This window comes from Eschrichtius robustus, chromosome 15, assembly GCF_028021215.1.
Source record: "Eschrichtius robustus isolate mEscRob2 chromosome 15, mEscRob2.pri, whole genome shotgun sequence".
Lineage (NCBI taxonomy): Eukaryota > Metazoa > Chordata > Mammalia > Artiodactyla > Eschrichtiidae > Eschrichtius > Eschrichtius robustus.
Window position 1 is genome coordinate 87,582,700 of NC_090838.1, and position 26,529 is coordinate 87,609,228.

The window sequence follows — 26,529 nt, forward strand, 5'->3', positions numbered from 1 at the left end:
AGTAGAGATTTTAATTAGTTTTCACTGTCACTGCTCTTGGTGATGGTAACTTCACATAAGATACATGACAGGGAGACACTTTGTGGGGGCCTTTGTTCTCAGTGTGTTCTCTACACTGTAGAACTCAACTGTGAATTTCAGAGAAAAAGAAATAACCCTAAAAGGTTTATCTTGACACTTATAATTATACAGAAGTCCTGACTCGTTAGCATTCTTTTTCTAAACAAAAAGCACAATGAGCCTGGACTCTTTCTGGAACAAGGAGACCGCGAAAGAAAGGGAAGATGCTTCCGGCAGCTTCCTTGAGTGGTCTCATCCCATGTGGTTTACGGTGAGCTCATCGGGGGAGGGCCTCTCAAAGGCGAAAATGGCTCTCGTGTAAGGTGCTTGCTAATAGACCTGAACTTGCTCGGCCTCTTCAGTTACTAAGTGGTTTTTAGTTCCTTTCCTGGTTGTTGCCTTGTTGGGTTTCACTTCTGATTTGTAGAATTGAATAGCGCTTCCTTCAGCGCTAGTGAGCATGTGCCGGCGTCAGTCGTCTTGTTGACAAAACGGCCTTTGAACCCCCTGGAGACCTGCCAGGACAAGAGAGCTGTCCTTTACATGTTGGTCATAGATGTTGCCTGTCTGTTCCGGGGCAGGTGCCCCCTTGGCCCAGCCTTACGAGGCCTGAGCTGTGGTTTGTACCAAGTGAGCAAGAGGTTTGTTTTCAAAAGCCCAGGGCGAGGGTTCCAGAGAGCACAGGAGTTGCCTGCTAGCTGGAGCCCAGCACTGTGGTCTGGGGTCAGTGGCTCCCCAGAACTGACCCTGTCCTGGCCCTCCAGCCCATCCCCTGTGTCGCCTGCAGCACCAGGCTTCCCCGTTCCGTGAACTCACTGTCCCTGAGCGAGCCTGGACCTTTGAAGTCAGCTCCGTCCACGCTGCATCTGGACAATCACTGACTAGATTTAAGGGTTCTTCCTCACCTTCCCCACAGCCCAGGGCGTGCATTTCCCTTTTGTCTGGGCATTGTCTTGCCCGAACATCTTACTTCATCGGTAACACTGGTGGGTCCTTGCAGGCAGGGACCCTCCTGACTCGCCGTGTGTCCCCTCGGAGTGCCCGGCCCGGTGCCTGTTGAATGAACGAGCGAGCAGCTCTGGTTCCCGGTTGCAGGCTCCCGTGAACGCTCAGGGGGTCGCAGGCCCCCGGGCCAGGCTTGCCAGTGGAGGGCAGAAACACCCGCAGAGCTGCTGTCTGCCCCCTGCCCTTGGCCCGTCCCCGTTGGCCTGGTGGTCGCTGGAGGTTGGCAGTGGTGCATGGCTGGTCTGCCGTTGAGTGTGAACTGGGCGCCGGCTGGCACCTCTCCCACCGCAGCTCGGGTGGGCGGCTCTGAGTGCTGCCCCGAGAAACGACTGGGCCTCCAGTCATTGCCTGCAGCTCTCTTTCTGAGTTGCTTTTCTTGGGTTCCCAAAATCCCTGCCACCATGGGCTTTGCACTCAGAGCTGTGGCCAGGCTGCCGTGGGAGAGGCTCCCAGAAGGCCTCCCGCAAGGGTCCTCTTTGCTCTGGTCAGGAAGTCACTCCATCCAGGCCACCCTTTGAGGGGCGGCCTGTGAAGGGCAAACACAACTGGTGGGGGAGCCACGGGACCCTTCCCCCTGCGCCGTCCTCCCGCTCAGCTCTGGGAGGGAAGGATTGGGAGAGGCTGCCTGGGAGGGCAGCCCGGGGTCGGTGGCGGGGGGGATGCTGACTTCTCTGTTGGCCGTGCCCCCTCCTCCTGGCGCAGGGGCATGGGTGAAACGTGGGCCAGAAAGGGCTCCCTCCCGTGGGCCAGACCCACCTCCGGCCGCTTCCCCGTCTCGCTTCCGTCACATCACAACCGCGCAGCCGAAGCCAGAGCCCCCTCTTTCCAGAGAGGTCACATGTGACACAGGACTGCCTGCCTTTTATTTTCCTACGAGAATACGGGGCACTGAGGTCCTCTCAGAGTCTCCTCTGTGTCTCCCACCCAACAGTGTTCCATTTTAGCAGCTAGAGTGGCAGCGAATACACCACTTCACCAGAGATTGACGTGTCGTGAAGTTGGCAGACCGAGCGCCCTGCTTTATGTTCCACAGCACACAGAAGATCGAGACATCTCTCCCTGATCTGGGTTTGGTGGTGCAGAAGCTGAACTCAGCCTGGTTGGGTGTTCCCCGCTGCGAGGCCTGGGGCAGGCCATCCCAGTGTCCTGGCTCACTGCCTTGTTCCAGAAATAACTTTGTCTTCCTGGCATTTCATTGATCTGTGGTTGTTGCTTCGCGTTAATAGCCCTTTAAGGAATTTTATTCCTGCTCAGAAAGTTTTATATTCTCTCATGAATAGAAGCTAACTTTGACACTTCTGGCTTAGAAAACAAGCTTTCCTAGCGATTATAAAAATAAAGTGAACCCACCCTCCTCCTGTCATCTGAAGCACGTGAAACTTTCCAGTTACCGTCAGGGCCGCTCTGGCGATGGCCGCGGTCTAGAAGGAAACATGGGTGACAGCGGCGTGGACTGGCCAGTGCCTCGTCGGGCCCACGCGCCATCCCGCACAAGGTGCTGGAGCGAGGGGTCCAACAGGAGCCGGACGGTGGCACCGGGCTGCCCGCGGCTTCCGCTGATTGGAAGCACCGGGCGGTGTGGTGCTAGCGCACAGACGCCAGAACTTGAGGGTGAGCCTGAGGCCTTCTTGTGGGATAAGCCCTGGCAGCTGGATCCTCCTTTGTTTTCCCCAAGCTCCGTCAGCATGGGGTTCGGAAAGTTAAAGTCCTGCGCTAATAACCTGTTTTCTGGTAAACGGAACCAAAGCCCGGCGTCATGGCTGCTCGCTGACCAGCGCGTGGAGCTGCATTGGGCCAGGTCTGACTCACCCCTCTGGGGGCTGGTGTGGACGCCCAGCTTCCCTGCCAGGAGCGCACTTTGCCATCAGGTTTGCGAAAAAATACCGGCAGGTCTTTGGGACTGTAGTGTCTCCTGGGCGGGCTAACCCTGGCCAAGGCCTGTGTGTCCCCGCGTTGGGCCCACTCCGTTTCCACGTCCAGCCGCTGCCCGAGTGGGGAGCTGGTTCACCCCCCCTGCAGCGCGGCCCTGGACAGGCCTGGAGGAGGACGTGGGCCTTTTGGAAGGAGGGGAGCATGCGTGTGTTATCCTTGCCTCGTGGCGTGTGCGCCACCAGCGTGAGCTGGGGACGGCGTGCCGGCTCCCTCCGCAGCCTCCTTGACACGTTCTTCACATACTAAGCCAGGATATTCCACAGTGAATGAATCAAAGCTGTTGTGAACCGTCCAGAGAAGGACATGATGAGAGAGCCACGGTAGTCATGCAAAGAGCAGAGGAACCCCTGCTAGTTGTGTTAACGTGTCGGCACCAGAAGGAGGTCTTGAGTGACGACTTGCTGGTTTGGGGGTCAGTGTATTTCCCATCCTACTTTCCCATTGAAATATAACGCGTCTGTACAATATTCTATAAGCCACATCTCCACCATCAGAAATGCAGAACATTATATACATGTTTTCTTACTTCAGTATCAGTTGATATTGTTGGCTAGGTTTTGTCTGTTTATCCTGTTCACAGATTTTTGTGTTTTTTAAAAACTTATTTTGAAATATTTTGACAAAAATAGGTTATTTTTGTCAAGGAGCTTAATCTCAGCTTAGGAAAAAAGAAGCAAACATGAAATGATGCAAAAAAGAAGCTGTTCTCATCCTAAGGTTCTCTTTTGCCTTCTCTAGGAAGATCTGTTTCCTCTCTCGTGTCTGTGGTGCTGACTGTGAAAGCCGGACACGGGCTCAGGACTGAGGAACCAGAGCGGGCACTTGTAAAGCTTGTGGCTGGTGATGGAGAGGGAAATATTGTTTAGTGTGTCTTGAATCTGCAATATGTTCTTCCAGGAGGTCCTGAAAAGGGACAGAGGGAAGAAAGTAATATTCCAATAAACATTGTAAGATTAAAATGGTATTTGTGAAAGTGCTTGAAAATCAAGGACCTCTACGAGTGGACAAGATTGTGCCTTTTATTGATATGAGCATTTGTTTGTAGCTTGAATTACTGTGCCCAGCGCTCTGTGTTGCGTTTGGGAAAGAGACTGGACTAGTGAGACCCTTCTTCCGGTCCTGACTTCCCTCCGCGGCTCACGACCTTAGAGAAGCCTCTTTAGCCCCGTGAGCCTGGGTCCTGTCTGTCAGACGCCACCAAGCAGCGAGCGAGGTCACCTGGACGGGCGTTTTCTACCTGAGAAGGTTTTCTTTCCATGGGGACCAGGTGAGGCAGGTGAGCGGCCGGGGTGTGGGTGGAGGCGCCCCGGACTGGTGGTTCGTGGTCTCCTCCTCTCTTGGCCTTTTCATGCGTGTTGGAAACGTTACAAGAAACTTGATCCTTTACGTGAATCGGCAGCAGATACAAAGTCCAGGTGGGAAAGACATACGGCTGCCTCTTGATTTCATGTAAAAGAGCAAAACAACATGTTGCCGCGGCTTGGGGTGGCCCTGCCGTCCGGGATCCCTAGGTCCCCACTCAGTCCCAGGAGTGTCTCTGCGTCCCCACCCCTCTGCCCTGTTCGACAGCCCCCTTTCTGGGGAGCGGTGGCCGCTGGCTGCTGTTATTTTGACCAGCTAGCTGCGGGGTAGAGCTCAGTGGCCATTGCAGGCATTCCTGGCCTCAGGCCAGGCAAGGGGGGGAGTGGAAGGTGTGGCCCGAGAGAGCTTCGAGTCACTCAAGGTCATGTCTGTGCAATAGTTTCTGTACTGCAGCCCCGTCTGTCACGTTAAATGAAGGTAAACTTGAGTGCATTTGTGTCGGGCTTCTGTTTGTTGTTATTTTGTACATCTCTTTTAGCTTTAGTAGTTTAAGAGCTCCAAGAAAAGAGTTTATACGTAATTTATGTTTACGTTATCCATTTTAAATAATATAGAAAACAACAAACGCTGGGAGCTCTTTGACTTTCCAAAGTTTAAGGACTTGCTATAGGGTCTCTCCATTCAGCTGCTAAAACCTGTGACTTGAGATGATTCTGTCCAGCCTCCCCCTCCCCCCTCTTTGTGGGAACTCTCCCCACCAAACTTAGGTGTCAGGGTGGCACCCATGCTACAGTGTGCCCCCTCCGGCCGGGGCGGGGGGGGGGGGGACCTGGCCCAAGCGAGGCCCTTGGGTCACCTTCCCCGGAAGAGAGCTGGGCTGGAGACTCGGGGAGGATCCCTGCGTTCAGCCTCTTCAGTGGCTCCGGCTGGAGAGTTTGAAGTGGGGCTCTCGGCCCTACTATGTGCACAGGGTCCTCGGCAGAGTGGGGGGATGACGTGGGCGAGCAGAGGGAGCCGAGAAGGGTCAGACGTGGGGTGCACAAGCCAGCTCAGCCATTTTCCTGCCCAGGTTTTGTAAGTCAGCTCAGAACCTTTATGAAGACGGGCTTTTCTGTTTAAACTCACCTGAATCGGACTCTCCAACTGGCAGCACCAGGTCCTGTCTGTCAAGTATGGTTTTTTGGCCACGATAGGAGTGCCCAGAACCCGCCCCCGCCGTGACAGCCCCGTCGCTGAACCCCCGGGGACTGGGGGGGGAGGGGCCGCAGGGGCAGCAGAGTAGAGGGCGTTGCTGCAGCTGGGGTGTGGGCCCCCGCCCTGGGAGGGGGCCCCCGCCCTGGGAGGGCGCCCCCTTTCGGCACTGTGACCCTAAGGAGCCTTGAGCAGCTGCGGCCACACCCGCATTGGCCATTCCCTTCGCTGAAAGGACAGACCTCTCCCAAAAGGGAGGAGGACAGAAACAGAGTCTGGGGCGGCTTCTGCCCTGGTGGCTGGAGGAGCTCAGGGCCCAGCCTCCAGGTGGCCAGCTCCGGGTAGGGGGAGGTAGAAACAGGCACCAGGCCAGGCCCTACAGCCTTGGATTTGCGTGGAAATAGAGAAGAGAGAGAGTCTTAGGCAGTGAACGGGGCACACGCAGCCCAGCGCTGGGGCTTAGAGCGCCCCCCAGCCCTGGGCATCCAGAGTTCTCTTCCAGCTTTGAGTGAGTGCCTGTGGGTGGGACCTCTGCATCTGTGATGACACCTTCCTTCATTGGCTGGTGGGGCCTTCGTGGAGCCCCACCCGGACGTAAGCTGACCCACAGGTCACGGGGAAGCCCTTGTCCTGTCCCCTTTGGCTCTCGGTCCCCTGGGAACTGCATGTCTTCATTGACAGTGGGAATCGGTAAATACTGGATGGTTTCCTCCATCCTTTGCACACCTGTGTGGAAGTTTCTGTGGAATTGCTGAGAGGCCAACACGCAGACGAACTTTCAGTTAATTATGTGAGGGCTTCGAGTGGCCAAGTTGACAGAGGAGCACGACGTGAGGCTTGTCACAGCCGTGGACCTTCTGGGATAGAGAAGAGTGCATTGTCCCCAGCACTGACGGGCGGCTCTCGCAACGGACTGTGGCGCTCAGGGTCTGCGTCATCTTTGTTCATGGTGTCCTGGGGAGCTTATGCGATGATCAGATGACAGATGAAGCCCGGTGCGTGGGAGTGAGAGGAGTGACATAAAGGACACTGAGTCGATTCATCCCAAGAAAGAGCCTTCAGAATCCCTGGTTCCGGCACCCGGGGCGCCCCTGCTGGAACGGGGAGGGGAACAGCACAGGGGAAGGTCTCAGAAGAGGTTTCACTAGCACCAGAATGGCCCTCAGAGGGCCCACCATTCATGTTTCCACTACGTTTCTTGTGATGCGTTTCCTGAGCAAGCCTCCTTGTTCATCTCTGTGTCCCTGAGACCTGGTCCACAAGAGACCTGAGATGGTCAGTTGATAGAGAAGAAAGCGCAGGAGGTGTAGAAGCCAGAGAGGCGAGGCACCTGCGGAAAGCAGCTGGAGGGTGGGTGCGGGGAGAGGGAGGCTTGTCGTGGCAGAGGGACCACAGCTGCTGCTGGTGCCGCGTGCTTACCAGTAACACGCGTCTCCTCTCCCAGGAGTGAGCACCCAGACCCGCGGTGCTCTCACAAGCACTTTGAAGCAGTTTATTCAGGGCACCTTAGTTTCAGACTAGTTCCTGCTGAAATTCCCCTGAAGGTTCGTGGTTTGCAGGCGAGTCGCAGGGGCTGAGCTGCAGTTCTAGACCGGGCTGTCCCCAAGACCCCCTGGAGGAACTGGTTTTCAGGAAGGACACACGGGAAGCGAGAGAGCTGCCCTGGCGTCCAAAGAAGGGCAGCCTCACAGAGGGCAGCCGGCCGGGAGGTCTCAAGAGCGAGGAGGCCGGGGCGGGAAGGGTCACAGGCTCGCCAGCGCTGCGTGGGGACAGACAGGGGACTGCAGGGGGACGGTCAGAAGCCGGGTTGAAGTCCGGATATCTGGGGAGGATACCACTGGCACGAGTCGCTGATGGATTGGGTGTGGGTGTGAGAGGAAGAGGAGTCCAGGCGCTTGCACTGATCTTGTTTCTTGGCTGGAGCCAGTGCAAGGCTGGAGCCGCCATCGACCGAGGTGGGAGAACTGAGGGGCCGGGGGATCGGGGCTGCGGCTGGAACGGTCTGGGCTTGTCCTGCTCAGGGCACCACCCTGCCTGTTGTCCACCCCGCCCCCCCCCCCGCCCCCCCCCCCCCGCCACCGCCGCTGTCCTTTAGAGCAGCGGTCCGCAACCTTCTTGGCACCAGGGACCAGTTTCGTGGAAGGCAGTTTTCCCACAGACCCAGGTTTGGGGGGTGGGGAGCAGGGGGAAGACGGTCCAGGCGGTAACGCGAGTGATGGGAAGCGGCCGATGAAGCTTCGCTCGCGCCCGCCGCTCACCTCCTGCTGTGCGTCCGGTTCCTAACAGGCTGCGGACCAGTACGGGTTGGGGGGTGGGGGACCCCTGCTTTAGAGGAATATCCACGGCCCACCCAGTGCCTGACTCTTCCCACTGGAGTCCAGAGATGTGCAATGAATCTGGGTTAAGGCACTAAATTCTGTCAGCTGCCGCATTCATTAGACTAATGAGGCAGGTTAGTTAATTAAATCGGGTGAACTCATTGCCACGCTACCTGTTCAGTGTCGCTGTCAGCGAGCGGGACTTGGGGGAATAGGAGGACGCACGAGGTGACAGATTGATTGTCCCTTGCTGAGCGCAGGCCCAGTGCAGCCCTGGGTCGGCTTGTCTGTGTCTGCAGGTGAGACTGTACACCAGTTGCAGCACATTTCTTATTATCCTGTGCTTGCCTTTCTAAGACACATCATTTTCTGGCAGTTAAATGCCAGCAACACTGAACTGATGTTCTGCAGCTCGCTCACATGTTAGGCCTCGTTCTTGGAGTCCCAGCCAAGGCCCCAGGCCCTCCCTGCACAGGGGCTAGAGCAGGAAGTAGGAGAGCTGGGTCCTAGGGGAAGGAGGAAGTGGCCTCCCCACAGGCTTTCTCCAGTGCAGCGGAGCCTGGGGGCCACCCTCTGGAGAAGAGAATTCCAAGGATGTCCAGCCCGAGGCACAGCCCTGGGGTGGGGGCAGGGTCTCCTTCCACGCTCCCCTCTGACTGGGGCACCGTGGATTCCTCCCACCAGCGGTCGTGTCCTCATCTTACAGGTGAGGAAACCTCAGCACAGGGAAGGCGCCCTGTGGAGGTGACATGGCTCCCAGTGGCTGACGCCAGTGCCCGGGCTCCCTCACCAAGCCCCACCGCCTCCGGGAAGGGTCCTCGGTTCACCCATTCCTTCCCAACAGCAGCCTGTAAGCCTAAATTTTAGGGATATTATTAGAAAATGTGATGACTATAAACTGAATCACAGCAAAGTGCCATGGACCTGGGGGAGGAGTTGTGGTTGGAGAACCCAGGGAGGCTGCGGAGTTGTACATGTGAAGAGGCTGAGCTGGAGGGAAGGCCTTCCCGGCTCGCAGATGCCCCAGGAAGAATGTAGTGTGGACCCAACACGTGGGAGGTTAGGAAAGCCCAGGAGAGAAACTCCGCGTGTCACACGGAGGCCTTTGGTGCCAGGCCCTGTGTGGGCTGTCGTGTGTTTCTCTGTGTACGTGCTTGCTCCTCGGGGCATCCCTTGGTGGTAGTGCTGTTATTCCTGTTTTACAGATTGTGAAACTGAGGCTGGGAGAAGCTCAGTAGCTCTGTCACTCGTGCAGGAGGAGGGGTCTGAAGTGACATTAACTGAGCAGGTGCTTGGACTCATGGACCAGCTCTGGGCCTCTGCTGGTTGACCCAAGCATCCAGGTCCCAGAAGGGCAGGTGTCGAGAGCGCTGTGGACCGGAGTGTCTGGGGCCTGGTGGGCTTGGGGCCAGAGCACGGGGCGGGGGCCAGAGCACGGGCCTGGGGCCAAGCTCAAGGCCTGCCTGTGTGCCCCCTCAGAGCCCTCCCAGGTGCCCTCCGCCCTGGTCTCTGTTCCTGGGGCCTCTGGCCTTTGCCGCAGCCAGCATTCCTGGCTTTTTGTTGTGAGGAGGCATATTTGACTTTGTTAAAAAATTAAGATCTTTCCTAGGTAGTTGGCTTTTTTAAACAGAAAAAAAGGAAGACCTGCTTGCTTCCACTATTCTTTTTTTTTTTTTTTTAAAGCAAGCATCTGCCTTTTTAAAAAATAATTAATTAATTAATTAATTAATTTTTGGCTGTGTTGGGTCTTCGTTTCTGCGCGAGGGCTTTCTCTAGTTGTGGCGAGCGGGGGCCACTCTTCATCGCGGTGCGCGGGCCTCTCACTGTCGCGGCCTCTCTTGTTGCGGAGCACAGGCTCCAGACGCGCAGGCTCAGCAGTTGTGGCTCACGGGCCCAGTTGCTCTGCGGCATGTGGGATCTTCCCAGACCAGGGCTCGAACCCGTGTGCCCTGCATTGGCAGGCAGATTCTCAACCACTGCGCCACCAGGGAAGCCCGCTTCCACTATTCTTATGCATTTTTTTTTTAACATCTTTATTGGAGTATAATTGCTTTACAGTGTTGTGTTAGTTTCTGCTGTATAACAAAGTGAATCAGCTATACGTATACATATATCCCCATATCCCCTCCCTCTTGTGTCTCCCTCCCACCCTCCCTATCCCACCACTCTAGGTGGTCACAAAGCTCCGAGCTGATCTCCCTGTGCTATGCGGCTGCTTCCCACTAGCTATCTGTTTTACACTTGGTAGTGTATATATGTCCATGCCACTCTCTCACTTCGTCCCAGCTTCCCCTCTTATGCATTTTAGGGTGGGGAGAGGCACGGGGGGTGGAGCATCCAGTGGGCAGAGAAGTCCCCAAGGTGAGCAAATTAGAATAAAGGAGCCCTAACCCCCAGGGCCCCTCCTCCTGCCCCGCCTCCTGGAACCCACCCTGTGCTCTGCTTTTGGTGGCTCCTCCCCACCCCACAGCCGGACTCTGCTTTACATCAGGTGGCGGAGGTTTCCATAGCGTAACGTCTCTTCTGTAACCCTCCTTGGCAGCCTGCTCATGATTTCTGTTCAGGAAAGGTGTGTGTTCCCCTCACCCCGGCAGCAGGCTTCTCCAACCACAGCCATTCCGTCGCTTTCCTTGCATCGGAACTTGATTGACAGCATTTACATTTCTGAGTCTTCCCGTAGCACACATTCATCCGTTCCAAATATAAGCCAGAGGAATTTTCTGCTGCCATTGGCTGTTGTTCTGGAACATTCACAGTCCGGGCCTTCCTGGTCCTTGCCCATATGCCGGCTCTTCCTTTGCTGGTGACTGACCTGGGCAGATGCCCGCGAGCTGTTGGACGTTGGGCGCTCTGAGCCTGCACTCTGGCCAGCACTGCCTTCTCCCTGGAGCGCAGCCTCCGGTTTGCTGCTCACCCTTGCCCTTGGCCGTTGCAGAGACACTGCTCCTGTTCCTCTGTGTTGGCCTTGCCCATCCCTCGTACCCCAGCTGCCATGACTCTGCCCGTTCGATTTTTGTCATTGGCAGCTGCCCCCCAGCCACTGTGTGCCCGCCCCCAGGTTTGTACCCACGCCATGGAGTTTGCACCCACGCTGTTGTCATTCTCTTATTCGCTGGGCTTTAAGGAATTGGTGGCCCTGAAGTCCCCAGTGTATCAAGTTTCCTCTTGGGTGTAGACCAGGGAGCCCTGGGTGGCCTCAATTCCCAGCGGACTCCAGGGAACCCGTGGGACCAGAGGTTGATTTTGGTGGCAGTGGTAGTGATGGGTCCCTTTTTCTCTCTTGGTTGGATTAACTTGCTTTCTCAACTAATATTAAGGCCAGCCTCCACCATAGGGTGTGTCTGGAGTGGTGAGGTCCAGTCCTCGCCAGGGGATATCGGGGTGGGAGAGGGGCAGGAGAGAAATCAGGGTGTCCCGAGCCTGACCTGGAGCTAGAGAGGGAATGACAGATTTGTCTGGTTGACGACCTGCTAAAGTGGATTTTTTACTTCTCTGTGCTCCTCTCATTTCCTGGAACTCTTCCTGCCACCTGTGGGTGTTTTTCTCATGAACTGGGCTACCTCATCCAGAGCACAAAACATCATTCTTTCCCAAGCCTCGTGCAGTAAGTTTTAACTTGTGGTTGTAATTTGTATTTTATTTATTTATTATTTTTTAAAATATTTATTTATTTATTTATTTTTGACTGCGTTGGGTCTTCGTTGCTGCGCGCCGGCTTTCTCTAGTTGCAGCGAGCGGGGGCCACTATTCGTTGCGGTGCACGGGCTTCTCATTGCGGTGGCTTCTCTTGTTGAGGAGCACGGGCTCTAGGCACAGGCTTCAGTAGTTGTGGCACGTGGACTCAGTAGTTGTGGCTCGCGGGCTCTAGAGTGCAGGCTCAGTAGTTGTCGCGCACTGGGTTAGTTGCTCCGCGGCATGTGGGATCTTCCCGGACCAGGGCTTGAACCCATGTCCCCTGCACTCACAGGCAGATTCTTAACCACTGCGCCACCAGGGAAGCCCCTGTAATTTTTATTTTCATCGTAACCGTTTATTGAGTGCCTGGAAAGCGCCAGACTTTAGTCAAGCTAACTAACATTAGCTGCTATAACAACCACCTACCCCCCCCAAGTCTCCCACAGCACAGGTTTATTTCTTAGTCAGGTTAAGCTCAGCCTAGGTTGTGTGTGGGGAAGTGGTGGGGCGGGGGCTCTGCCTGTCCCACAGTCTGGGGACCTAGTTTCCTTCCACTGAGTGACCCCACCTTACCCTGGGGCCGTGGAATTGCCCACCAGGCCCCTGCACATAGCTGGGAGTCCAGGGAAGAGGGGATCCCACAACCACTTCACTGTCTGCATCTAAGCTGGTGTACATCCTTCTGCAGTGGTCACACGCCGCTGGAGGGACCAGTCCGTCAGTGAGCCTGGTGGCAGGTGTGGTCTGCCTCGGACCTTGATGGTTTCTTACCCAGTAGGTGCTTGTTAGATCCCTCTTCTATGTTTAGGCTTGAGCTAGGTGCCCAGGAGGATATGGAGGAAGCAAGGACTTTAGGTCTGGCGTCCACGGGACACAGGTGCCTGGCTGGCTCTCCTGCTGCCACACAGGAAGTGCATCGTCCTGAGGTGTAGACCGCCTGGTGGGTTAGCAAGCCTCTGCGAGGAAATGTTAGCAAACTCAGGTTTGGCTGCTTGATGCCCAAAAGCCAATACTCGAGAGCCAAGTGCTGGCAGGAACGGAAAGGCTGCTTTGTTCAGGAGGCTGGCAACCTGGGGAGATGGGGGACTTGTGTCCAGAAACCAACTCCAAAGATTCTGCTCGACCATGAAAGTTTTTAAAGAAGAATCATTTGGGGAGGGGCTCAGAGTCGTCTTTATCTTCTACCTTCTGCAGACTTTCTTCTGATTGGCTGGTGGTGAGGTGACAGGGCAGTGCTCCAGGAATCTGGTGCTCAGCCAGAAGTTACCATCCTCCACCTGGGTGGGGTCTTAGTTCCTGCAGAAGAACTCAGAGATGTTTTGTTATGTATATTCCTTGAGGGGGAACCAGGACCCTGCCCCAAGGCTGCACTGTTGTGTCCTGACTGCTCCTCCCTTGTCTCTGCATCCCCTCCCTTCCCTGATGAGCAGCTGTTTGAATCTGCCCTTTGGAGCTCCGGGAAGGTCAAGGAGGCTGAATGAAGCCTATTTCCTACAAACAAGAAACAGGGGACACAGAGAGGACTTGTACCCAGCAGGGCCCCACCGGGTCCTGCTCCACTGCAGAAGGGCTGTTGGCTGCAGGGGAGGCTTCCTGCAGGAAGGGGCAGCTGTCTCTCTGGGGTTATAACCAGTGTTTTTCGGTGCCAGTGATCAGTGTGACACCTCATCCATCAGTGACTGTGGCCATCCTGGATTGGGGGATTTGAGAGAAAGCGCTTCCTCTTTCTGACTCGTGAACTAGCCTCCTCCTCAAGGGCTGCTCTTACTCATCTTTCGTCTGACCTTCCCTCTTGGAGAGCAGAGCACTGGGAAGGGTTGCCCTTGGCCCGTTTGCTGCCCACAGCAGTGACAGCGATAAGGTGGGGAGGGCTGGATTGGCAGGGAGAGAGCCAGTGGTACGGGGCCTTCTGGCTTTGGGTTGATGCCAGTAGTTCATCCTTTACCTCCACTTGACCTTGAGGAAGTCACCCTGCCTGGATCTCCGTGCTCATCATGCAACTCCTTTTAAGATGATTTTGAGAAGACCCCAGTGTTCTGACAGATACCAATGGAGCTGGCCTCCCCCCTCAACTCCTGCTCAGCAGAGGTTACTGAGCCAGAGGGGCCTCCAGACCCCTGCCAGGCCTGAGGCACCTTGTTCTGTGGAGGAGGAGGGCAGGCCTTCCCAAGACCGGTTCCTCTAGAAACTTCCGACAGTCATTGGTGACCCTCAGGAACCCCACGAAGCCGTGTGAGTCACAGCGTCCTCTCTGTGGACTTGCTGATGCTCCCTCGGCCACATCTCCCTGCCCCCACTGGGCGGAAGGGACGTCATCGGCTTTGCTGCTGATTTGATGGAAGAGGGGTCACATGTCTCTCACAGAGTCAGGAGCCGAGGCAGTTAGTTTCATGAGTTACTGCTTCTCTCCTGCCCCGAAGAAAAAAATTCCAGTCTCCTAAACAACTCCCACTCCCTCTCTGTCCTCTTTAAGTCATTTTTCTTGCTAATGAGCTCTGGTCTTCAAATGGGGCTAGGAGGAAAACCAGGGACCTTGGGAATATCAGAATCCTTGGTGAATTACCTTCAATTAATGAGACTAATAAAGGGAAGTCTAGTTCAGCTGTGCAAATCAGCCTTCGTGTTCTGGGTCCTGATGACTTAAATCGCAGATCCTAATTAGATGCCCCCAAATAACCATGAGGTGGCTTCTAAGGTCCTTGTGAACTAAAAGCTTCTCTGATCTGTGAATTCTGTTACGTGTAAAATTAGCCTGTAGATGTTCCCCTTCAAGCATTTCTGTCCCCAGAGTCTCACGGTACCAACCACCCTCCAGGGGAAGGGACGGGCTGGTGGGGACGCTGCAAGGGCAGGGGGGTGGGGAGCCTCCCTTGGGCTGGCGGGATGCCGGGGTACAGATGTTGTCCTCTGTTAGGTGGCATGTCTCCACTGTCCCGAGTGAAGGGGGGTGACGGCAGCTCACTAACAAGCTGAGCAGGGCAGCCAGGCGGGGCGAGGGGATGCCGGGGACACACAGGGAAAGGTCATGCTCCGGGTGCCGCCTCTACCTCTGGCCAGCGTGGCGGCAGCTTTCAGTGACGCGGGAGGATGGCAGTAAGCTGAGAAAGACAACGTTTCCCCGTGGTCACGCCCCCCAAACGTGGCCGTCATCTTGGTGTGGTCTCCTGCTGGCTCTGTCCCGTCTTTTTAAACGGCTTTAACCAGAGAACAGGTAGAACATTTCATTAAAAACACACAAGATGCAGAACTGACATATACACTTTTTCATGCTATGCTGTCTTTATTATAGTCATTAAAGGAATCAGCCTTTTTACTGGGTGTAAAGATCATTCATACACAACGCAGTGAATTTCCCACAGTAAAGTCACTCATGGAACCAGCACCCACATGAGGAGACAGCACACACCAGAGCCCACAAGCCTCCTCACACCCTCCCCAGTCAGTCCTGCCCCTCAGAGACACCACTGTCCTGACTTCTGACACCACAGACTCGTTTGGCCAGTGCCCGAACTTCACAGAGATGGAATTGCCTAGAACATGCTCTCGTGGGTCTGGGTTTCCCCCTTGACATTGTTCCTAAGAGTCATCTGTGTTGTTTTGTCCATGCTACTGTTGATGGACACTTGGATTGTTTCTAGTTTTTGAATATTATAAATGTTACTGCTTTAAGTGTTGGGTTTTTTTTTTTTTTTTAGATTTATTTTTTTATTTGGTCGCACCGTACGGCTTGCAGGATCTTAGTTCCCCAACCAGAGACTGAACCCGGGCCCTGGCAGTGAAAGTACCAAGTCCTAACCACTGGAATTCTGCCAGGGAATTCCCAGCTTTAAGTGTTCCTTGCAGCTTTTTTTTTGGTGACCCTAAGTGTGCGTTTCTGTTAGCAGTTGCACTCTGAGTTACATACCAGGTCACGTTCAGTGTGGGGAGGTACTGCCAGTTTTCCAGCATGGCTGCACCATCTTACACTCCACTAGCAGTGTATCAGGGCCCCATTTATTCTGTCCACATCTTTGCTAGCACTTGGTACTGTCTGTCTTTTTCATTTTAGCTATTCTAGTAGGTACGCAGAGGTATCTCATGGTTACAATTAGCATTGTCCTGATGACTAATGAGGTTGAAGGACTTCTTATGTGTGTTGCCTTTATTATGATCATTTTAACAGCCATATGGTAGTGTTTTTTATAGATGTTCCAGAATGCACTTATCTGTAGCTGGGCATTTAGATTGGTTCCAGTGTTTGTCATTACAAGGAGTGCTACAATTAGCATCTCTGGACCACTGGCCAGAATTTTGTTATTGTTTACGGATTTTGATAAATAATGTCAAATTGGTTTCTGAAATGCTCGAACCTCTCTAAAATGTTATCAACAGTGTAGGAGAGCCCTATAGAGTTTCCCCTAGGTCTGCCAGCAAAGCACATTCTCATTAGAAGAACAAACAAACCTCTTTTAGACGCCTACTTTAGGTAACTAAAGGTGTATTTAACATTGCTTTCCTCATTATGATTGAGTTTGGTCACTTTTCCAAAGTATTTTCTACATGTATCCCTCTTTTATGAATTCATACCTTTTGCCACTTGCATTTTTAGTGAGTTGTTTTTTTTGTCAAGTTGTGTAAACATTATTGTAAGATACAGATATTAGTACTGCAAGTACTTTCCCAGTCTGTTCCACTGTCATTGCATATTTTTGACTTGTATGCCTTTTGATGTCAGCAGACTGGTGAGTCTTCCCCTTGGTGACTTCTTCGGGGCCTCCCCAGCCAGGCTACTGCCCTCTCTGCTGAGGTGCCCAGGCCCAAGGTCCCTGCGGCCCCAGTGGGAGGGGGAGGAGCACAGCCTGCAGGGATGTCGGGTTTGTCCGAGGGCTGCGCGCACTGATCCTCCTGTCGTCTCCACCACGGACTCTGGAAGTTCCAGATGCTCTCGCTCTGGGCCCTGCGGTCTGCCCTGCAGCCCCCAGCAGTGCTGGGCCGAGTCGGAGCCTGGGTGTTCCGATCCGCGGGAAGGCGCGCGGGGCCAGGCAGTGGCGGTGGGCTGGGAGCTAGGTGGGGTTTGCAGAGCCCGCTCCCGTTCTTGCACATTTGCTTCTCACTGCAGCCCCGTGAGGTGGGTGCAACCACCTTCATCTTAGACACCAAAAAGCAGAACCTCAGAGGCACCCAGGTTCTCCCAGGGCCTGAAATTTGTGAGCAGGAAGCCTGGGCCTCAGGCTCCTTATCTCCTCCTTTCCCTGAACCGCATCCCAGCTGCCCAGCAGGCCCTTTAGGGCTGTCCCCCCTTCCCCTGGATCACCCCAGGACGGGGGATAGGAATGGGCACTTTCCATTTCTCGTTCTTTGGGGCTTTGTGCAAAACCTTTGTTTTTGAGTCAAAAGGTTAGATTGGGGCGTGAAGCTCAAAGGAACATGTAGTAGCTCTTGGCTTCCCCACATTTCTAGGCATTAAAATTATAACATATATCAGTACATTATAATAAGCATTCTCGAGGACTTCATGCTTGACTAGCTTGTTAAGTTTATAATTTTCTGTTTTTAGATGATGGATTTGGATGTGCTTCTATGAAGAAATGCCACGTGTCTCTACTGGTCCAAGGACGAACATGTCCAGTAAGTTAGTTGCTGGGTGAATTAACCCAAGAGTGGGAACACAGGCCCTTCGGGTGCAAAGGCATTGATGCACTTTGAGAAGACAGGGGCGTTTGGATATATGGGGACCTTTGAGAGGAGTTACTAGTCTAATTATCTTAACTCCTAAAGGTTGGTTCCTTCCGGAGACAGCAGGGATTGTAGCACATAGGGTTAGAAGAATATGTGAAACTCACTCCTTGCTGGGTAACCCACTTCTCAGAGCAGAAAGTGAGTTCTGTGCTGGGCCGGAGCATCTGTGTGGCTCAGCCTGCAGTGGCCCTTTGCCCAGAGACCTCCGTATCCACAGCACAGCACTATCCACTGAGGCGTAGATTGTCACGTTTTGTGGGAAAGAAAGCCTGAGTCTGATACACGTGAAGTTCCTGTACCCCTGGGAGGGAGAGAGCAAGGTTGGAGACATGCCTTTGGTCTCCACTGTTCTGCTATGCTGTCCTGGTCAGTGGGCGCCAGACCTCTTCTTGCGTCTCTTATCTTTCTAATGGAGATGGTAGTGAGCTGAGTTATGATTGTAAAGAGGCTCTGAGACTTGCCAGTGGAAAAACCTAATAAAGCAAACAAGAAAATATCAAAGGCCATAGTTGATGATTAGATCTAAGCCATCATTTAATGTGGCATGTCTCTGTTGAAGAGAACATGATTTCTTTACGGAATCCCACGGACGGACCGTGCTGGCATGTGTGTGAGTACAGAGGAGGTGACTAGACAGGGCCTAGCTCATCGGACTCTTTGTCCTGGCCCCTCATCTGCCAGAGGACCCTGGCTTTGCTGCATCTTGTCCATGTAGGTCAGCGTGCTCTCTCCATGAGGGCACAGTGTCTCTTCGTCACCATCCCTGTTTTTTTGTTGTTGTTGTTGTTTGTTTTTTGAAAAACACAGTGTTTGTTTTTATTTCTCAGGACTACTGCCACCTTAGGGGACTAGGGCTTGGTGACAGCGCTTCCCGGGGAATCAGGCGTGGTCTGACCCAGGAACAGGAAGCACATCGTCACCAATGACATCATGACAGCAAGAGAGCACAGCCCTCGCCATGGCACCAGGGCCCGTGCGATGCAGCGGGCTTCCACCATCGATGTGGCAGCCGACATGCTTGGCCTCTCTCTGGCAGGTGAGCCTCACCGGGCCTGCCCGCGGGTCCCATACTGTGGCAGCGCTGGGAGGGCCAGGCCTGGCATCCCTCTGCTTGAACTGGAATGGGGGGAAGTCAGCCCTCTTCCTGGGAATGGCTTCCACTGGAACCTGCCCGCCATCAGTTTTCCAGTTTGCGTGGGCACCTCCAGGGCTCATTTGCCAATAGATAACGTGGGAATGTCCACAGTGCCTGTCTGGCAAGTGCCCAGACCCTAATAAAAGCCCTTTGTGTTGTGAGTGTGCAGACCCAAGTGGGAGGAGTTTTGGTCTCGGGGTCAGAGACTTCTTAGGAATCTCAAAATAAAATGTTTAGCAAACAAAGAAATCATCTCCTGTAACAGTTTGTGAGGGAAAAGAAAGCAGAGCGTTGGATTTTTCTTCCCAGTTTTATTGAGAAGTAATTGACGTATATCACTATAAGTTTAAGATATACAGCTTGATGGTTTAATTTATACATATTGTGAAATGATTGCCACCAGTGTGTTGAGTTTTTTGCATCAAATCTGAAAGCAGGGAAAAGTTCATTAAGGGTGATTTTTTTTTCTGTCATTTCTTTTTTATCCAGGAAGTATACAAGATCCAGATGAGCCCATTCTAGAATTCAGCTTAGGTAGGTGTCTTTTAAATTTTCTTGTCTTAAAATACACGTTGCTTAAAAACAAAAACAAACACTCCACGACTGGCAGGAGTGTGTCTCAGAGATGTTGCTGCTGCCACCACTGCTGCCCAAGTGCTTCCGGGGAGATGAAGCTCTGAGGCTGGTGTGAACCTCCTGTGGGTGGGAGGGAACCTCGGGGGGCCGCCTGCCTGCCTGCCTGCGGGGCTCGTGTCCCCCAGCACGTGCTCCCTGCCGGCTGGCAGTGGGGAGGGGCGGGAGGTAAGCCCGCCCAGAGCCGCAAAGACAGCCTCCCCTCCCCTCTCCTACCCCCTGGGAGGGGCAGGGAGGGGTGAGGAAACGGGGCTTAGGGCCAGTGCTGTCCGCCCGCGGCCACAAGGCCCTGTGGGGTTGCATTTAGCTCTCTAGCCCTCGGATCCGTGCTCCACACGCGGAGGAGCTGACCCCTGATGCTCTCCCTCTCGCGAGCGTCAGATTGAGAGAGTGTACCAACCACTGCCGTGGGCTGCACTGGCTCCGGGCTCGGGCAGTGTGGTTCGTCGCAGAAGGTTCTGCTCCAAGGCCCGGCACTCTTTAGTGTTCCTCTCCCCTTGTCCGTGAAAGTCTGCTGAGTGACACGCACCCACCTCGCCCTCCCTACCCTTCTTCCTCTCGTCCTCCTTCTGTTGGGCTTATTCCTCCAGGCTGGAGGCTCTCTCTGGAGAAAGTAAACCACCCCACTCCCCACTCCCACTCCCCCCAAAGAGACACAGAGATGCTGGCCTTTGGAACCCAGCCAAAAGGGGCCGGCCGGCCACCCATTCACTGTCGCGGAGCCCGCGGAGCCCACCGTACACCTCAGCCTCCTGATACCACATTCTTAGAAACAAACTGACTTTTATTTGTGCTCGCAGAGGTTGGTGCATGCGTGTTGATTGCAGCTTTATTTGTAATATCCAGCACTGGAAACATCGTCCATCAGCAGGAAGATTAACTATGTTGCATGCATACAACAGACAGCCGCTCAGCAGGGAAAAGGACCAGTCACTAATACACACATGCCATGGGTGCATCTCAGAAGCACCGTGCAAAGTGAAAGAGGCCGTAATAAGAGGCCATGTGTTGTGTAATTCCATTTATGTGAAACTCAGAAGGATGAATCTGTAGTGAGAGAAAACAGGTTAATGGTTATCTGGGAGTGAGCCTGAGGACTGACTGGAAAGGGGCACAGGGAGCCCTTTGGGGTGATGGAGATGCTCTGTGTCTGGACAGTGGTGGTGGGTCTATGGGCGTGTATGCTGATCAAAACTCACCGAGTGCTGCGCTTAAAATGGGTGCATTTTACATACAAATTATACCTCAGCGGTGATTCAAAACAAAATGAAAGCACAGATCACTAGACCTTTGTGGAAGGTCCACACCATGAAAGATAGAAAAAAATAGAACTTGGAAGAAACAGAGACATTGAAGAAAGAAGAAAACGTCAAAGAAATTATAATGTGTATCCTCAAGAGAAGATGGTGTATCCATAAAAAAACCCAGGAAACTATGAAGAAAAACAACAACTGAAGAACATGTACAGTCTGAGAAACTTAAAATATAACAGAGTATTTTAAAATTCAATAAAGGTTGGAAGATATTTGAGGAATTATCCCAGAAAGTAAAATTTTAAGAGCAAACTAGAAAATGGGAGAGAAATGAAGAATTAGCAAATTCAGGAGGCTCAACATTTAGAAGAGAAAATAGGAAAGAATGTAAGGGACAAAATTAACAAGAAATTACACAAACATCTCTCAGAACCGCAGAGCCCATAACAAGGCAAGTCACGGTGAAATTTCAGAGCACTGGGAATAAAATGAAGATCCTAAAAACTTCCAGAGAGGAAAAAACCAACTGGTCCTCCCCAGGGGATGGAACTGGCCTGGAGATTCTTGGGGACATTGGAAGCTTGAAGACAGTGGGGCCACATCTTTAATATGAGTGGAGAAATATCTCCAACCTGCAGTTCTCTGCTCAACCAGATTATCGATCAGTGTGAAGGTAGGAAGACATTTGTTTCATCATACAGACTCTCAAATAAATTTGCTTTCCCCACATCCTTTCTCTGGAAGTTAGTGGAGGATGTGCTCCACCGAAAAGAGGGAATAAACTGAGAAGAAAGAAGATCCAGGAAACAGAGTCCAACGCAGGAGAGAAGTGAAAGAAATCCCGTAATGAATAGTATTCGCTTAGCTTTAATAATGCAGAACATGGATGTAACAAAAAAGTTGAGCTAAACTGAGTTTAGAGAGAGAATGAGAGTTGATATAATTAAGTTAAAAATCTTCACCACTATAATAGAAATCTAGAAATCAGGACATTTCTGAATCTGGCAAGTCAAGGGTGGTAATGTAGTCATATTAATTAGACAGATGGAGGAAGAAACAGCTTAAAAAAGTGAGGGTGAATTTTATGTTAAATGAATTTTGCCACAATTAAAAAAAAAAAAAGATGAGGAGTAGGAGTCAGATAATTGAATGGTCAAATATTTTATCTTAAAAATAGAAGTTTAAAATTAAAAAGCACTCATTTAAAAACCTTTAATAGAGAAAATGTAAACCCTAACAGAGAGAATCACAGTTGGCATTTTGGTGTATATTCTTCCAGATATTTTTTAACACCCACACAGGGTAATACAGAAATTTTTGATGATTTTTAGTTGTGGAGGTGATGGAATTATTTACAAAAATGTCATCCTAGTGTTCTTAACATGGTTTTTTTTTTCATGTAGGGAAATATCACTGGCATCTTTTCATTTTAATAAACGTGGATCTGCCACCTCATCGTTTTAGATGCCTACATGGAATCTATTGTATGGCTGTGCCATATTTTTTTTAACCAATCTCCTATTGCTGGACGTTTAGGTCTTTCCAGTTTGCCATTATAAACACACCAGCACAGTTAATGTACTTGTACATGGATCTTTCATATATTTTGCTGATTATTTCCCTAGGATAAACTCTTGGATATAGAATTGCTGAGTCAAATGATACGCACTCGAAATATGTTTTACCGGTTTACATCAATAGCATTTATTCAGCTGGGACTACAGATGCTCTGGTTGGAGAGACAAGACCCGCATATCAGAGATTAATGGTTTCTATGGAAATGTGCCAGAGGAGTGATGTGTAAGTGATCAACAGGAGACGTGACTGTGGGCTGAAGAGAGAAAGCTTCGTGGAAGCCATGGAACTGAGCTAGGAATTAAACCTTGTGTGAGATTTAGACAGGCTGGGTGGGGACGAGGCCAGGAGAGAATGTCACCCGTGGGGAGGTGTGTTCTGAGAGTGGCAGTTGGCCCATCAGCCCTTAAGCTGATAATCAGTCTTTCCAGCCTTGGGCCACCTGCTGTGTCTCAACCTACCTGCCATCACTTGCGCTTGAGAGACTCGGATGTTCTAACCTCGCATGATGAGAGGGCAGGCCAAGAGAGACCAGACCAGGGTCACCGATGGGGGTAGCTTAAAGGAGGGAGAGCAAATGGAACAGTCAAATCCCTGATTTCTGTTGAGGCAGACATAGTAGAAGAAATAGAATAGAATTTTTAGAAAATAATAAAACCTTAAAGCTTCTGGAAGAAAATAAATAACTCACAACCACAACTTGAGGGTAGGCAGAGCTTTCTTGGCAGAAAGTACTAACTCTGTGTTTTAGTTTGCTATTGCTGCTATAACAAATGACCATAACATAGCATCTTAAAACAACGCAAATTTATTATCTTACAGTTCCCTTAGGTCAGAAACCCAGAGGGCTCAGCTGGGTCTCTGCTTAGAATCTTATAACACCAAAATGAAAGCTTCAGCATGGATGTGGTCCTTTCTGGGGGCTCTAGGGGAGAATGTGTTTCCTTGTTCATTCAAGTTGTTGGCAGAATGAGTTACTTGTGGTTTTAGGACTGAGGTGCCCCATTTCTTTGCTAGCTCCCGGGTTGAGGCCTGTTCTCAACTTATAAGGGCCACTCACATTCTGTGGCTGTGGCCCCTTCCTCCGTCTCCGAAGCCAGCAATGGCAGGTTGAGTGCCTTTCATGCTTAGAATCTCTCCTGTCTCTCTTTTTTTTTTATTGTCACATCTTTCTAACTCACCCTTCCACCTTCCACTTGTACTTTTAAGAGCTCATGTGATTAGATTAAGCACACCCAGATAATCCAGAATAATCTTTTCATGTCAAGATTCCATGACCTTAATCACATCTATGAAGTCTTTTTTTTTGCCTATTATTATAATATATTCACAGGTTCCCGGGATTAGAACGTGGATACTTTTTAGGGGGAGGGACATTTTTCTGCCTGCCGTTCTCTAAAATTAAAAATCTAAAATCAAAAAATCAAAAACTGTAGAACTCTTTAAGCAAATGAATAAATAAACCACAGACTGGGAAAAAAAATATTCACAACACATATACCTGACAAAGGACAGATCCAGAATAAAATGCTTACAAATCAACAGTTAAAAAAAAATCAACTCAATTTAAAAACGAGCAAAAGACTTGAGCAGACTCTTGACAAAAGAAGTTATAACAATGAACAATAAACACATGGTGAAAAGATGTTTAACATTATGAGCAACTGGAACTCATGTAAATTGCTGGTGGGATTGTAAAATGATACAGCCACTTTAGAAAACTGTCAGCTTCTTACAAAGCTAAGTGTAGCCTGTATTATAAGCTAGAAATTCCACTCCTAGGTACTTAGGCAAAAGAAAGAAAACATGTTCACAAAAAGATGTAAGAATGTTTATAGCACCTTTATTTATAATAGTTACAAACTGGAAACAACCCGAATGTCTGTTAACAGTGGGACTGATAAGTAAATGTTGGTACATTCATACAGTGGAATATAATTCAACTTTTAAAAAGAAGAATGAAATATTGGTATATAAACAATACAGAGGAATCTTAAAAATGTTCCGTTTATGTGAAATTCAAGAATGGACAAAAGTGATAAAAATCAGAAAGTGGTTGCAGAGGTAGGGGAATTGACTGGGAAGTATGGGGGGAACTTTCTCGTCTGATGGGAACAGGTATCTTGTTTTGATGAGGGTTACATGGGTGTATATGATTGTCAAAACTCATTGAACTGAAAACCTAAGGTCTTTTTTGTATTTTATTATATTCCAATAAGTAATGAATATCCATGAAGATGTATGAGAAGATAATACAAAGAGATTAATTTGCAGAAGTAAATTAATTTGCAGAAGTAAACATCAGTTTCTGAATTTTAAATCACCAGTGAGCATTTTAAAAATCAATGAGAATGATGAGAGCAGGAATAAAGACCTCTAAAAATCCTCTCCTTCATAAAGGCAATGAAAAAATGGTCAAAATCAGTTGTTTCAATTGTCAAGATATTGAAACAACCTAAGTGCCCATCAACAGATGGATAAAGAAGATGTGGTATATACAGATACAATGGAATATTACTCAGCCATAAGAAAGGGTGAAATTTTGTCCTTTGCAGCAACATGGATGGACTTGGAGGGCATTATGCTAAGTGAAATAAGTCAGACAGAGAAAGACAAATACTGTATGATATCACTTATACGTGGGATCTAAAAAATACAACAAACTAGTGAATATAACAAAAAAGAAGTAGACTTACAGATATAGAGAACAAACTGGTGGTTACCAGTAGGGAGAGCTGGAAGGGGCAATACAGGGGTGGGGGGAGTAGGAGGTACAAACCACTGGGTGTAAGATAGGCTCAAGGGTGTATAGTACAACATGGGAAATATAGCCAATATTTTGTAATAAGTGTAAATGGAAAGTAACCTTTAGAAATTGTATAAAAATGAAAAATTATAAAATTTTTTAAAAATATCAATTGTTTCTGAACTCTGGGAATTAACCAAAGGCTTACAGCACTGTGGGGCATGTTCAGTGCCCCTCCAGAAAAGCCGCTTCTTTTTATGAGTGTTGAATGATTTACCATTACCATATGTTTCATCAGTTACAAGGTGGATATTTTTTCATCTTTTAGTATCTCTTTAATCAGAAAGTGTCTTACAATCAGTGGCATATCATAGACTAACGGCAGTGGGCCTTTTTTTCCCTCTCATAATGCATTTTACAATAGATAGCATGTTAGATTCAAAGACGTATGATCATTTTTCCTGTGGGTCCCTTCTATGATAGAGTTACCTTAAGTCTCTCAAAATGCTTAGTACGTTTTCTAACTGAAACAGTTCTACAGGGCACCTTTTGTTCTGAAAAGTCACATGTTTAGTAATCTTACATTTGACATAAGTCTTATAAGGAGAATAAATGAGCAATGACTTCCTTAAAAAAAAAAAAAAGCTTTGTTTATTTTGCCATAGAATTTTAATTTGCTTCCAACATACATCACACACAGATCTGGGGACACCATAAGCTAAGGCAGCGGAAGTCCTGGATGCGGGTGTGTGTAGCTGGGTCTTGATTTCATCAACTCTGTGGCTGCTTAGCTCCAATTAGTCATTAAGGTCAGACTTTATGGGTCAGACCCTTCCTATGTCATCCCTTCCGTGGACGTAGAGAGCCTTCCATTGGCAGTGCCTGCATTGCTGTCCTGGGGGCTGGGGAAGGCGGGGAGGAATGAGAAGGGATTGCTTCTAATCTGAAAAATCACCTCCCTGTGACAACTGACAATGCGATCATCTCATCCCTTTGAGTGTCATTTACTTCTCTTGCTTTCTTTGGGTGCATTTGGAACAGAGAACTAACTAGAGCCTGATTTTAAAGATTCATTTCTATTTTATTTTTATTTAATTTTATTTATTTTATTTCTGTTGTTTTAATTCTGTAGCTTGCAGTGAGCTGCATACGCCATCGCTAGATCGAAAACCAAATAGCTTTGTAGCAGTGAGCGTGACCACCCCACCCCAGGCGTTCTGGACGAAGCACGCGCAGACGGAGATCATTGAGGTGGGTGCTGCTGGCCCCTGGCCTCCCTTCGGCGGCTCCGTGACAGTGTTTCTGATCCCGACGGGAGGGCTGTTCAGTGGCCTGAGCACCTGTAGCTGCAGCTGCATTCCTTTGGATCGTCCCTGTTCTTCCATGGCTTTTCAGTACATTGGTATCTTTCATCACACTTACTCATCTGGGTGGCATTTATATTTGCCATATCCTTTGCAGTTATTATTGATTGTCTATTGGCAGGCTGTTTCTGAACAGTGGTCCTCTAAGGCTGATTGCCTTTTAAGAGGTAAGACCCGATTCTTCCTTGTCACCTCCAGTTGGCTGCTACTTTTGGACAGGTGTGCTCATTAATCAGAGTTTGGAGAGTGTTCACTCTTAACCAACCCTCTTACTAGGCGTACCTTTATTTTTATTGGTTTTTATTTTTATATTCTTTTGAGATGTGTGCTATGTGTTTACTTTTTACATTAAATGAAATGATATGCATTCGCCTGGGGAATTTTACAAAATTTCTTTAGATGAGCACATCGTGTAAGTTATGAAACTAAGTGTAGGAGTTGGCTGGTGTGAGCTCCTGTTGGATTGTGTTGGTGACGTGAGCCTCTAGGTGAAGTATCTCCTCCCTGGCAATCTCCACCAAACAAATTGCATTTCCCCTTCTTTCCCAGTTTCACATTTTGGAAGACAGACACTTTTTCATTCTCTTAGAAATGCATTTCCAAGTTCAAGCCAACAATTCTG

The 26,529-nt window shown here is 50.3% G+C and overlaps 1 protein-coding gene across 7 annotated transcripts in view; it reads left to right on the plus strand.

Annotated features, from left to right (window-relative positions):
* Positions 1-26,529, plus strand: part of INPP4A (inositol polyphosphate-4-phosphatase type I A) — a 126,434-nt gene that overhangs the window by 51,827 nt on the left and 48,078 nt on the right. For all 7 annotated transcript variants that reach the window (XR_011076492.1, XM_068564088.1, XM_068564086.1 and 4 more), the window contains 4 exons: positions 17,020-17,090; positions 18,029-18,237; positions 18,826-18,870; positions 25,676-25,794. Coding sequence is in view for 6 of the 7 variants with exons in the window: in XM_068564088.1 (XP_068420189.1) it covers positions 18,132-18,237; positions 18,826-18,870; positions 25,676-25,794 (270 nt within the window). In the remaining variant the exon portion in view is untranslated. The remainder of the gene's footprint in view (positions 1-17,019; positions 17,091-18,028; positions 18,238-18,825; positions 18,871-25,675; positions 25,795-26,529) is intronic.